This window comes from Onychostruthus taczanowskii, unplaced genomic scaffold (assembly GCF_017590055.1).
Source record: "Onychostruthus taczanowskii isolate IOZ18803 unplaced genomic scaffold, ASM1759005v1 scaffold77, whole genome shotgun sequence".
NCBI classification, from domain to species: Eukaryota; Metazoa; Chordata; class Aves; order Passeriformes; family Passeridae; genus Onychostruthus; species Onychostruthus taczanowskii.
The window spans coordinates 6,026,164-6,039,536 of NW_024505561.1; the positions used below are offsets into that span (position 1 = coordinate 6,026,164).

General features: G+C 37.4%; 1 protein-coding gene across 2 annotated transcripts in view; it reads left to right on the forward strand.

Moving 5' to 3' along the window:
* Positions 1-13,373, forward strand: part of TPP2 (tripeptidyl peptidase 2) — a 50,931-nt gene that overhangs the window by 23,672 nt on the left and 13,886 nt on the right. The window contains exons 17-24 of one of the 2 annotated variants that reach the window (XM_041423341.1): positions 766-920; positions 2,050-2,166; positions 3,729-3,829; positions 5,862-5,958; positions 6,233-6,370; positions 7,635-7,879; positions 8,080-8,158; positions 9,988-10,026. In XM_041423341.1, the coding sequence (XP_041279275.1) occupies positions 766-920; positions 2,050-2,166; positions 3,729-3,829; positions 5,862-5,958; positions 6,233-6,370; positions 7,635-7,879; positions 8,080-8,158; positions 9,988-10,026 (971 nt within the window). The remainder of the gene's footprint in view (positions 1-765; positions 921-2,049; positions 2,167-3,728; positions 3,830-5,861; positions 5,959-6,232; positions 6,371-7,634; positions 7,880-8,079; positions 8,159-9,987; positions 10,027-13,373) is intronic. The other variant, XM_041423343.1, reaches the window with a different exon arrangement.

Here is a 13,373-nt window from a genome sequence, read left to right on the forward strand (position 1 = left end):
CACATTAACTAAATAAAAAATTGCATCTGTCAGACTTGACAAAGTTGGTTTTAAATAATTTTGGGTTCTACCTGAAGAAATACTGAAGGGTTTGGCCCATGAATATGTAAATATTGGTTTGATTTTTAAGCTCTTAGATGAGTGATTTTGAGTTATTTCATGGTTATTGGCATAGTAGGATCTTGACTCTTAAGTCTTAAAGAAACCAGCCAATAACAATTTAAAGTGGTTGGGTATACTTGGGAGGAATGCCCCATGTTTATGGAAAAGTATCACTGTCTGAGGCTTACATAGTTTTTAAGGTGTATGGGTGTAGTGTTGAAAGAAGTCATAACTGAAGAAAATTTGATTTTCACAATTTTGCACAAAGGAAAACAAAGGGGTTTTTTCCCTTGTCTTTCTTTGTGAAATTACTAAACATTAGTCCTTTGAAAAATCTTTCATTTAGTCAGAAGTTAGTGATAGGACTCTTATTTTGCAATTCACCTGTCTGTCCTATGCAGATGATACATCTGTACTATCTGATTAATTTTCACCATATAATTGAGACATGTTTCTCTTTAACCATCCTCTGAATTTAGCTGGTTTTTTTTAACCTGAAAGAGCTTTTGAAATTAATTGATGTACAAGCATTTTTCACATGTGGAGCCACTTGGGGTACTGCATAACTTCTTAAATTGCAAATTGCTTGTGAAAGTAGTGTTTCTCTGCTTTTCTTCTAAAATTCTTGTGTCTTCAGACTGAATTTCTTTTTCTTTAATCTAGAAGTGACAGTGTGTTCATGTTCAGCTGATGTGACTGCCAAGTTTGTGCTTCATGCTGTTCAGCTTGTGAAGCAAAAAGCATACAGAAGTCATGAGTTCTACAAATTTTCATCCTTACCAGAAAAAGGCTCTGTGGTTGAAGCATTTCCTGTCTTAGTAAGTTACCTTGGGGTGGGGTAAATAAAATAATGTATCAGTGCAGTGTAACATAACTTATTTGGGATTTTTTTTCCTAAGAAAAACCCCAAACCCAAGACTTCGTTTGTTACAGTAGGCAATGCATCTGATTTTCGGTTTTGAAAAGATTTCTAACAGCTTGCTAATATTTCTGAGCTATTTAGTAATATAATACATGTTATTAATCTCTGCAGTTTGTTTGTACTTGTTTATGCAGAGCAGTTTGTTTCCCTTTCAAATAGGAGCTGTGTCTTGTTAGATAGTTCAGCATATTTTGCCTTTCGTGGTTAATGCGGTAGTCTGGGACATGTTCATCTTGAAGCCAGGGGTGACTGACTGGCTCACATTCATACATCCTAGGTACAGGAATCTTAGCTTGGATAATGCTAGTTCAGGAGTCCAAAACAGTCAGGGAATGAACTAGCAGTTCAGGGGTGTAGATAATAGAGCCTCCTTCAAGTTTGTCCCCTGCTTTGTTCAGTTTAGTTGTATAGCTCTAATGCCAAAGAGTAGTTATAATTTCTGTGCAATTCAGTCCCTTACCCTCTGTGGAAATGCCAGGTGGGGGACCATAAGCTATGTTGGTCCCATTGACACATTATTTTGTCATGTTATTTAAAAACTGAAACAGGAAAAACCCAGAAAACCCCACCAACTAGGCAAAAACAAAACTAACCCAAACCTCTCAAGTTTTGTGTCATGTTAATTAGGGCGAGAGTGAGATCTCTTTTTCTAATACGTGTTTTTTAGCACACACACATTAAAGTGATCTATGAACTAACCTGTCTGCCTAGTTTGAGGGATAAGAATGGAAGACAGAACATTTAAAAGCAGTACCTTTCTGTGTAGGGTATACCTCGCCACTCCTTGTTTTGAAGCATTTCTCAGTCATGCTGTTTTGTTGGAATTGTCTTATGTTTTCTGAACCAAGTCTTACTTGGTACTGTACAAATCTGTACAAGTGGAGTAAACTGGACAGAAAAGGTCTTTTTTGAGTTGTTGTCTGGTCTTTTTTTTTTTTTTTTTTCTTGGTTGGGTTTAGGGAGGCTGGGGTCAAAAGAAGAGGAAGATGGGAGCTGGACTCTAACTTTGTGCTTTTGTTACCCAGGCTGGAAAAACCATTGAATTTTGCGTTGCTCGGTGGTGGGCAAGCCTTAGTGATGTTAGCATTAATTACACAATTTCTTTCCATGGTGTACTTTGTGGTGCTCCTCAGCTGAACATGGTAAGTTTTCCAGAGTGCTTATATTGAATTACTGTGAAATCCTACGGTTTCTCAGGAAAAAAAACAGCTTTTCTTCTTTCTTGCCTGAATTTAGAAACAGTGGAAGTATTTTTTTACATGAGACTTCCATGTTCTCTCTTAAAAATTAAGTTGGAGTTCAGTCCCAGACAAATGCCAGTTACCATTATTTATGATTTTTTTCTGTGCCTTTTCATTATAAACCACTAGTGAAAGAAAGGAAAAAAAAACCCTAACAAAAAAGCTAAACTCAACACCTGTATATAAATCATACTGAAAGGCTGAAAATATAAATATGCTTACAGTACCAAATGTTTTATGTAAATAAATTTTGCTGGGACCACAGTTCTTGCACTTAAATATCTAGACTACCATTGCTAAAACAACAGCACTCTGAATACCATATTCAGAGTAAAATTTCCTTAAAATTTATTTTATGTTCAGTGTTCTGTTGAGATGTGATGATTGGCATGAGAGTCATCATGTAGGGCAGTTGAAAATACAGTGGGTGGGGCAGTGTCATGATTCATTTATAGTCTGATACTAAAGGATGGAAAAAGTTGCTTAAAATGTTACTGTGATATCTACAGTACTTTGTCTTGGTCCTGTGTTCTTTGCTGTCCTATGCAACCTGGCTTGGCCTGACACTGCTTCCCTCAGGAGAGAGCTCTTTTGAGAGCTGGTGCCTACATGAAGCAGCGGCATGCTCATCTGTCTTGGCTCATACCTCTTTTTCAGCTAAAGGCCAGAGCAAGTTGTAGCTCTCCTGTGGGTGAATTTGGATTTATTCAGGCTCTAAGAGCTGAATAAACTGAGGAAGAGAGAGTGGGTAGTGTGTTGAGGTACCAGGTCTTGAACTGGTAAAACATCAAAAAGAGCTGTTGGTGGTGGTGTGCACAGAAGCCTCCCCCAGCCCAGCAGGATTATACCAAATGAATAATGGACACTGAAAAATAAGAGAATGCAAATAGTCTTGCTCTTCCTTTTTTGAGCACCAGTAACTTCCATAAAATAAATTTCAATAATGCTCATATACTAGTGTCTTTGTCATGGGATACTGCTAGAAATACACTTTTTGAATTATTTTGCCCATCACCAAGTTTATGTGTGCAGTATTGTTTCATTTTTGCAGAGTTAATCTATTCTGTATTAATAGTCCTAGGAAGCACCATAAAATATTTGTTTTAATATTCTATACTGTATATATTGAATTACATATTCAAACTAAATCATCCTAAATGCACAAACAAATGCAGTCCTGCCTGTAGTATGACTTAGCAGTTCTGTACAAAGTATTTAAATTAGGAAGGGAACAGATGAGCAACTGGAGCTTAAGTTTTTATTTATATATGTTTTGCAAGTCCCAGTATTACCTGCTGTTGTAAAATAGAGATGCACTTGTGATGCTTTCAAAATTACACAGTATTACTTGCTAAAGTATAAATAATTGCAGCTTTTGTTGTATTTTTGAGGGTTGTAATAGGTGGTTCCCATTTGCTGTTGTACGTGCACAGAAGCATAATTGTTCTATACTCTTCTTCTAGCACGCTTCAGAAGGCATTGTACGGTTTGATGTTCAGTCCCTGTTGAAATACGAAGATATTGCTCCATGCATAAGTCTGAAAAGCTGGGTTCAAACACTCAGGTAGAGTTTCTGGGGAACTGTTCTGGGAGACTGGGGAAACTTGTATGTGGAGTTAAAACAGTAACACATTAGCAATTCAGGATTACAAAAATATTCTTGTCAAATTCAAAGTAGCTTTGGAAGCATGAATTGCTTTGTCGACATCAGTTAACTGGTCAGCATTCTTTTCTTTATGGTGACTTTTTAAGTTTTCAAGACTAATTACTTTCCTTAAGCTAATTTGAAAGAAGAAAAATCTACAAAAATATTTCACTGCTTCCAGACATTTAGAGGTAAAAAGTACTTTAAACGTCTAAAGAAAACAATTGTAGATGTATTGGAATTATTATGTGCTGCTGTTTGTTCTTTTGGTTTTTTTGTCTTGTTGTTTTGCTTTGGCTGTTTTGGTTTTTTTTTTCCCTAAACAGCTGCTTGGGATCCTGCCAAATTTTGTCCTGGGAAAACCGTCCTCTCTCTCTCTTGCTTGATTTAAAGTGTTTTTGTAGAATCTGTTGCAGATTTTCTGGGGAAAAGTTGTGTTTACCGTGTTAATTTAACACATACAGTTTTAGGGAAAGAACTTTGCTGGAAAATTTCTAGACAGTGCAGCAGTGATTAAAGCTGGTCACTTCAGAAAGATAAAGAAATGCCATGTGGTTCAAGTGGTACTTTTGAGATGTGGGACAATTTCACAGTGGTCAGTAATCCAAAGTTTTCCATTATTTGGGCCTGTGAGTGGAGACTTTGGGCTCTGTCTGGGGCTTTTGGGTTCTTGTAACTGGAATTGACTAATTGGAATTGCCAGGAGTTTAATGAACATATCACCTAATGTTAGATTCAGAAATAATCCATTTGATGTGCTGTAAATGAGGTAATAAAACAGTCCCTTATTATTTGCCTCATTCTTGGTTGGAAAAATGGACATGCTCTTTACTCCCTCATCTGACAGTAAATGAACTGCAATTAAGTAAACTATGGAGAAATATTTATGTATTTAAATTAGGGCAGGAATAGTGTCTCTTGAATGAACTAATGAGTCATAACACAGAGAGAGAATTACTGAATGGCTTTTCATTCTGTCTCTTGTTTCAAATGCTTGGAGGCAGGGTGAATGTTAGGGAGGCATATCATGTCATATGTGGTATTACTCAGTTCTTAAGATTTCTGTCAGCAGTCTATCCAGTGTCCACCAGACTAGGAAACCTGGGTTAAACAGCCTTTTGGTCTGACCCAGCACCCATATCTTACTGGGTGACTAGTCTGTGCCCTTGACAATGAAAGAGCAGGCAGAACCTTGGAGACAAATTCTGATCATGTAGTTAGAGGTTATCTGATTTAATAAATGAAGGGTAAATTTAAATGATGCCAGACCACCATGATTCTGCTGTTCTTTACCTCTGAAGCTGAATTTTCCTATATCATTATTTTGATTACATTTTTTGATGTTTAAGGTCTAAAATGTTTGGCTGCCCTGGACTTTGACTGCTTTTCCCAAGTGTGTCTGACTTAACATACACACTCTGTAGCGTACATTCTTCCGTGTTACTACTCAGATTACTGTAAGGCTTCTTACATTCTCTGAAGACACAACCTTCTGTAACAAGGAATTATCAATTGTTCTGTGTTCTAATTGCCGTGTTGTTAATCAGTTATGAAGACAAGTGTTGATTTCAGCATGGATACTAGAAATGTAACCTGTTTTTTTTTTTTTTCCCTTAAACTTAATGGCTTTTAATTTTGAGCATTTAGGCATGCCTACTACATTCTTTTCTTTTTCTTTTTTCTTTTTTTTTTTTTTTGGCATTGTCTGTAGTGTCACTAAACTTTGTTTTCAGACTTACATTAATTTTAACTGAGGAATTTATGCTGCTTGGATAGTTACAATATATGAGATGTTACGAGATGTGCTGAATTCAGTTGTATCACAATATGTGAGATGTTACGACGACGTGCTGAATTCAGTTGTATCTAAGAATATGCTTCTGCTTAAGCAAGACAAATTTTGATAGAGGATACATGTTTCTCAAGAGAACCTTTTGTTGTTTAACTGCAGACCAGTGAGTGCAAAAATAAAACCTTTGGGATCCAGAGATATTTTACCAAATAATCGTCAACTGTATGAGATGATTTTGACCTATAACTTCCATCAGGTAAGAGTTACGTTAGTTGGGGGTTTCTTTAAGTTATTGATAAACACATCATGTTTTCTTTAACCAAGTCTTAATTTTAGCTAGCTTTCTCTCAGAAAGGAGGTCTAGAGTCACACTCTGGACTCCCTACAGTCAAAATTCTGATTTGGTCCACTTTAAAAGCTACTGTTGTTTGAAACATGCTACAGTTCAGTTCTCTTTTTGAATATGTATGTAAGGATTGTACTTGTCTTATTCTGTAGTAGATTAAATGCTTTTTCCTTTCTTTTAACAGCCTAAGAGTGGGGAGGTAACTCCAAGCTGTCCACTTCTTTGTGAATTGTTGTATGAATCTGAATTTGATAGTCAACTCTGGATTATTTTTGACCAGAACAAAAGACAAATGGGTTCAGGAGATGCCTATCCACACCAGGTACAGAGTAATGTATTTATTTTATCTTCTTTTTGCTGAAGACTGCGAAAATGTTAAATTTTTTTACCTCCCAGGCCTCCTGTTAGCTCTTTACATTTCCTGATTTATAATTTTAATGTTATGTATTCACAAGAAGTCATACAAGGTTCCGTGGTGATATATTTGTATCAACGAAAGAGATGTATCCATAAAATAGAACATGATTTTTTTTTTTCTCTCCTGAGGAAGGAGAAAGAAGTTAACAGCTTTTTCTCTGATTTCTTGTGATTTTGCCTGGTGCTTTTCAAGAAATGAGTTCAAAATCATGTTGTTCTTTGTTTTGTTTTATTACAAAGACAATACCTTAAAGTTTTCTATGCAAGGTGGAAAGGTCTGACTTGTGTGCTGATAGAGCAGAGGCTTCTGTGTTCATGAACACTGTTGATATCTTCAAACAGCCTTTTTAATGCTTCAGCTTTATTTGTTTCCCGTTGCCATCTTTCAAACAGAATTTTTTTCCACAACACTTTTTTCTACCCTCTGCAGGAATCTCTTTCTGCCTTAACAGGCTGTGTGTCTGGATCATGGGGGAAGTAGGGAGAAATAAAAAAAAAAATTTAAAAAGGAAAAATATAAAATAAACATTTATAATGTTTTGGTTTAAAACTATTTATTGGTTTAAAGCTACATTTTACCAGTATAAAATCACAGTTGATCATCATCAATGTAATGGTAATTTTGACAGATTGATTATTCTGGAAGTGTACAAAAGATGGTTTCAAGAGACATGCTTTACAGTTCATAAGTTATTTTCAGAAATTGCATTGTGTAAGCTTCTATTCCTTAACCTGCATTTTTAAGATACTGTAAAATCTAAACATCACCCTAGTGCTTTGTTACTTACACCTGGTGGACTATCATGTTGTAAATCTCTGGTGTTGTGCATCATAGGACAATTCTAAAACAATTCTACATTATTTAATGTAGGAAGAAATACCAACAGGAGGCATGACTCCCTAGCCCAGGAGAGGGAGATTCTAGGAGCAGGGTAGTTCTGAGTTGTTGTTCCTTTCTACTTGGGGCTGCTTTCTGTTTCACTGCAGCTGTATCAGAAAGGAGACTTAGCATACTATTGCCTGAAACAATCATGTGTTGCCCTGTCAGGTTGATAAAAATTAAAGAATGCTTTCAAAACATGCCAGTCTTATTTCTGGGGTTTGGAGGAGTTCTTTTATGAATGGTAAAGTGTTGCATCTTGGCATTTATGAGAACTTCTTTCTTTCAGTATTCCGTGAAACTGGAAAAAGGAGATTACACTATTCGGTTACAAATTCGTCATGAGCAGAACAGTGAGCTGGATCGCATCAAAGACCTGCCGTTTATTGTTTCTCATAGGCTGTCTAGTACCTTGAGCTTAGACATTTATGAAAACCATAGCCTTGCTCTCTTAGGGAAGAAGAAATCCAACAGTTTGACATTACCACCGAAACACAGTCAGCCATTCTTTGTTACATCCCTGCCTGATGACAAGTAAGTTATGAAGTGTTGTTTTTCTCATCTGCATCTAGGCAGCTGCCTCTGCACGCCACTAAAATGGTACTTTAATAGTGTCTGCCTGTTCAGCTTGGTTATTCCTCATGTTGCTCTTTCCCTGTTTGGCATCTTTATTGTAGTTTCCATGGAACCTTAGTGAGCCTGGTTTTAACACTAAATTTACTTTCTTTGAACAGAATACCTAAAGGAGCGGGACCAGGATGTTACCTTGCAGGAAGTCTTACTCTGTCTAAAACAGAACTTGGAAAGAAAGCTGTGAGTATATGGAATGGATGATGGGGTTTTTTTCTGAATTTTTTTCTAGCAAGCAAATTGCATGCCAGGAAGTGCTGTACTGTTTGGGATTAGTACTTTAAAGAGCATTAGGTTTGGTAACAATACATTTTAGAAGCAGTTGTTTCATATAAAGTCAGCATAACTTCTAAGTAGTTTTAGTATTGTTTTCATCTTCTAATTTCAAATTTAATTGCATTTTCTAAATTGAGTTTTAAGTCTTTTTCTGTGAAATATTTTTTGCTCTGAAATATTTCTAGAAGCAACTGCTTTCTTGTTGGTGTGAAGGCTTTAAAACTGACTTTATGTAACTCCCTAGCTTAATGTAATTTTTGAATGAAAAATACATGCATATAGTGTTATGTGCATGTTGGTTCTGTAATACTTTTTGTTGCATGCATGTAGTATTCAGCAGAAACATGTGCTTTCTAAACACATATATATTACTGTTACCAAGTAGTAGGAATTTTGCTGACTCAAATGCATAAACAGATTTTCTTACCTGCTACACACTGTTGTTGTCAACCACTAGTATGATTGTATGCTTCAGCAGAAGGGTATAAGATCTGTGTGTGAAGCTAGAAAAAAAGATGAAAGGTCTTTTTTTTGCTCATAACACAGCATCCTGTGAAAAATGGTTTTTAACTTGTATGACTCTATAATGCAACAGTGACTAATAGTAACTGTCACTTTTCTGTGTATCTGGTGCTAGTGTTTAAAAGATTTCCTTAGCTGTTTTTAAACAGGTGGTAAGCCTGAGACTAAATTTTAGTCAATCCTGATGATTGTTAGTACTCAGAGGTAGTTGATACATGTGCATATACCACTAGATGTGGCTGAACACCATGTATAAAACTAGAGTATCTCTTCATAGGAAATAAGTTTCTGAGAGTAGGTTGTCATGTACCTTTAGATATTGTTAAGCATAAAAGTTTAGTTAATTCAATCTGAATGGTTGTACTTTTGGGGCAGATTGCATGTATCAGGAGAATTTATTTATCAGTGAGGAAAAACCCAGTAACTAGGAGTTCTAAAAATACCTAGTTTAATATTTCTTTGTGATACCTGCAAGGTCGCAAGTGTATTTGTATGAAATCCATGATAATTTAGTTTCCCTAGCTAGAATTATGCACTTCCTTGAACTGTTGGTTACAATCTTGAATATTTTATTTTAAAACCAGACTAAGTGGCTATATACAATGGTTTCTGGGATAGGAAGCAGGAGATAGGTAGATACAGCCTGTCCAATTTCATATGATGGAGAATACTTAAGACCTTACACAGGAAGAAATTCTAGCTGAAGTGTTCCTCATGTCATAGCTGAAGGCATTATTGTTATGGTCATATTTCAATGGAAAAAGGATGGCATCAAATAGCATCTGATACTTTCTGCTGCCTTTAGTGAACCTCAGTACGTACCAGGAGACAAAAAAGGAGGACTAGGCAGCAAAGTTGTCTCTAAGTCAGTGGGTGGATGCAAGGTAAGGGATATCTAATTTCTCTGTATTTATTATGAAAGAGAACAATGCTACTAAACAGTCAAAAATCTGAAATTCTGAGGCTGAATTTCTGTAATGGTTAACAACACTTGCTTATATTGCAGGAGTACTGGATTGTATATAGTAATGCATTGGTTATTAATTTTCAAAACCTGAAAGAGCATGCTTTAAGAGCATGTTTGATCATACATGTGACTCTCTAAAAGTTGAAAATCTGTAGGTTGGAAGTATAACCATAATTGTACAGAGAAGGTGTCTCCATCCTGTGTGGTGTGTGCATGTTTTCTTACAGTATGTTATTCTAACTCCCAGGGGCAGTCTGCAGCAAAGCGACAAGGAAAATTTAAAAAGGTACTGAATGTTAGTTTTTGAAAAAGATATACTGAAGTCTTTTTGCATATGACTTAAAGAATCTGTCTACCAGTCTTGGTTTTTAATTTGTCTCCTTCATCTACTTGCTTAGACCTGAGTTATTTACTTCAGCATCTTAAGTATGTTTACTGGTAGAATGACAAAACACTACTGTAACACATAGCTGAGGGGCACGTGAGCATCTGTATACTTCTGCAATAAATGCTGTAAAAATGCATGTGTTGTTAGTGGTCTGCAATTTTTCTTGTTCTTAAATGCACAGGAATGTTCAGCTTTTGTGGTCAAGATTTTTTTGTGGCAAGTGTTTCTGCCTATTCTGTCTGCAAATTGAAAATCAAATATGAACCTAACACTTTGAATTGAATGATTGAATATCTAACTGTATCCCCAGTCTCCTAAATTGAGAGTTGTCTTCTTTACAGTCATAAAAAACATACAAGGAAGCTAGAGTTCATACAGTCACATAGCAGGTAGTAGTATTCACAGAATGAATTTTGGAGCATGTACCAGATTAGAAAAGGGGTGACTTTTAGTATAACAGTGCTTAGTATTGTGCTTTCTTGTATTTTCACATCAGGTAGTACAGTATTTTATCAGGAGTCAGTGTAAAACTGTTTGTTTAAAAAAATGCAAAAATATATTTCACTAAACTACCTACATAAGGTTACTGGGTTTTTTCTTGTTCTTAAGTTGGAAAGGTATTTACTTGCTGTTGATTTCAAGGTACTGTGTTCTGGAGTGACATGCAGATTAGCCAGGATTTTTGTTGAGAACCATGAATAACATAGTCATATTCCATTATTTTGTGAATAGTAAGCTGGAACCTGAATCTGCTAACTTACTCTCATCTTGGTGTAATAACCATGAAGGAGTGAGATTAGGCTTTCCAAGAAGGATTTTAGTGTATGTTGCTGAAAATCATGCAGACTGCTTTCAAAGAGATAATTTAAAATCCCATGTGAATGCATGACTTCCTGGTAAATAGGGTATAAGTTCTTCACTAAGTGAATCTCTAACAAGGGAATTAAACTGTAATAATAATATAATTTGAATAACAAAACCTATTAAACAGATTGCAGAGATTGTGGTTTTTTGGTTGGTTTGTGGTTTTCTTTCCCCCTCTTTGCTTTTAGAACAGAGATTTGTTTTCAGATCTGAGCACTAAAACCCCCCAAGCCAAAATAGAAGTTGTCCTCCTTGTTACTTCCATCTATTACTCATCAGTATACTAGCAGCAGATAAACTAGTGGATTTCTTCAGGGCTCCATCTTCAGCATCTTCATAATGACTTGGACACAGGACTGGAAGGGACACTGAGCAAGTCTGCAGACAGTACTAAATTGGGAGGAGCTGTTGTCTCCCTTGAAGGCAGGCAGGGCCTGCAGAGACCTTGACAAAAGGGGGGCTGGGCAATCACAACCCATATGAAATTCAGGAAGGGAAAGTGCTGGATTCTGCACCTGGGCTGGGGCAACCCTGGATGTACAGTACAGACTGGGGAATGGGAGGCTGGAAAGCCGTGCCATGGAAAGGGACCTGGGCGTCCTGGTTGACGGTAAGTTGAACGTGAGTCAGCAGTGCCCTGGCAGCCAGGAGAGCCAAGTGTGTCCTGGGGGTCATCAGTCACAGCAGCACCAGTGGGATTGTCCTGCTCTGCACTGGGGTGGCCTCACCTTGAATATTGTGTACAGTTTTGAGTGCCACAATGTCAGTAAGATATTAAACTATTAGTGTCCAGGGGAGGGTAGCGAAGACTGTGAAGGGCCTTGAGGGGAAGCTGTATGAGGAGTGTCTGAGGTCACTTGGACTGTTCAGCCTGGAGGAGACTGAGAGGAGACCTCATTGCAGTCTGCAACTTCCTCATGACGGGAAGTGGAGCCCCAGGCACTGGTCTCTTCTCTGTGGTGTCCAGTGACAGGACCTGAAGTGGCCTGAAGTTGTGTCAGGAGAGGTTTAGGTTGGATATTAGAAGAAGATTCTTTACCCACAGGGTGGTTGGGCATAGGAACAGGCTCCCCAGAGAAGTCACAGCATCAGCCTGACAAAGTTCAAGAAACATTTGGACAATACTCTTGGGTATGTGGTGTGACTCTTGGGAATAGTGCTGTGCAGGGCCAGAAGCTGGACTTGATGATCCTTCAGTCCTTTCCAACTCGGCATATTCTGTGAAATAAAACACAGTGTATTTCAGAGCATTGTTCTGTAAGAGCTCCAATAATTCATGCATTTTGCTGAGAATGCAACTCAGAGAACTTCCTAGTTTAAAAATTTTGGTATTTACCCTGCCTGTCATAAGTTTACATGCAGTTAAGATGTTCTCCAGCACAGAAAACTTGTTTATATATTTCTTCAGTGATGCAGTCAGAAAAGTATGTGTAGATTTTTCATATTTTTCAAAGATAGTTCCAGGCCCTCTTGTAAGATCAGTAGCCCTCTTTGCCAAAAGGGCACACTGCTGATTCATATTCAACCTGGTGTCCAGCAGGATGGCCCCCAGCATGTAGTGTGCCTGGATTTATTCCTTTCCAGTTCTGGCATTGATCTCTGTTGAACTTCATGAGGCTCCTGTTGAGCCCATTTCTGCAGCCTTTTGAGGTCCCTCTGGATGGCAGCAGACTCCCTGGCATCGCAGCCACTCCTCCCAGTTTGGTGTCACTAGCAAATGTGCTGAGGGTGCCTTCTGCCTCCATCATCCAAGGTAACTAATGATGACGTCAGACAGGGTTCAATCCAGACATGACCCCTGGGGCACACAATTAGTTACTGACCTCCAGCTGTGTGCCACTGACCACCCTCTGGACCTCGATGTTCAGCAGGTTTCAGTCCACCTGACTGCATCTCTGTTTTGCATAAAAGCAGTTTGTGGTTATGCCAGGAAATAGCAGCGTAGGTTTCCAAAGATAGTTAATTATTTTATACTGTGCAAAAATGTCAAGGGGTTCCTGCCACATAATAAACAGGTGTCTTTGTTTTCATTTGTAACACAGTTACAATCGGATTACTTTTTCTCCTTGTCTTCAAGCTTTGTATAGAACATATTTAGAATGAAAAACATATAATTGACTTTTTCAGGTCTGTAAGAATGTTTTTTTGTTGGTTTACATAATGCAGCTTTTGAACAGCAGTTTGTAACAATTAGCCAAGGGGTGGAAAGTTTCTACACTTTTTTCCCTATTGTGCTATCCTTTCTTCCAGTTTAAAGTAAGAAATGCATTAGGCAAATATTGATAAGTACTAGTGGAAGACTAATAAATACCACTGTGAAGTCAAATGTAGAAGGGTGACTTCCTTTGAGCATTCAGATACTATCCCTGTTTAACCATCAG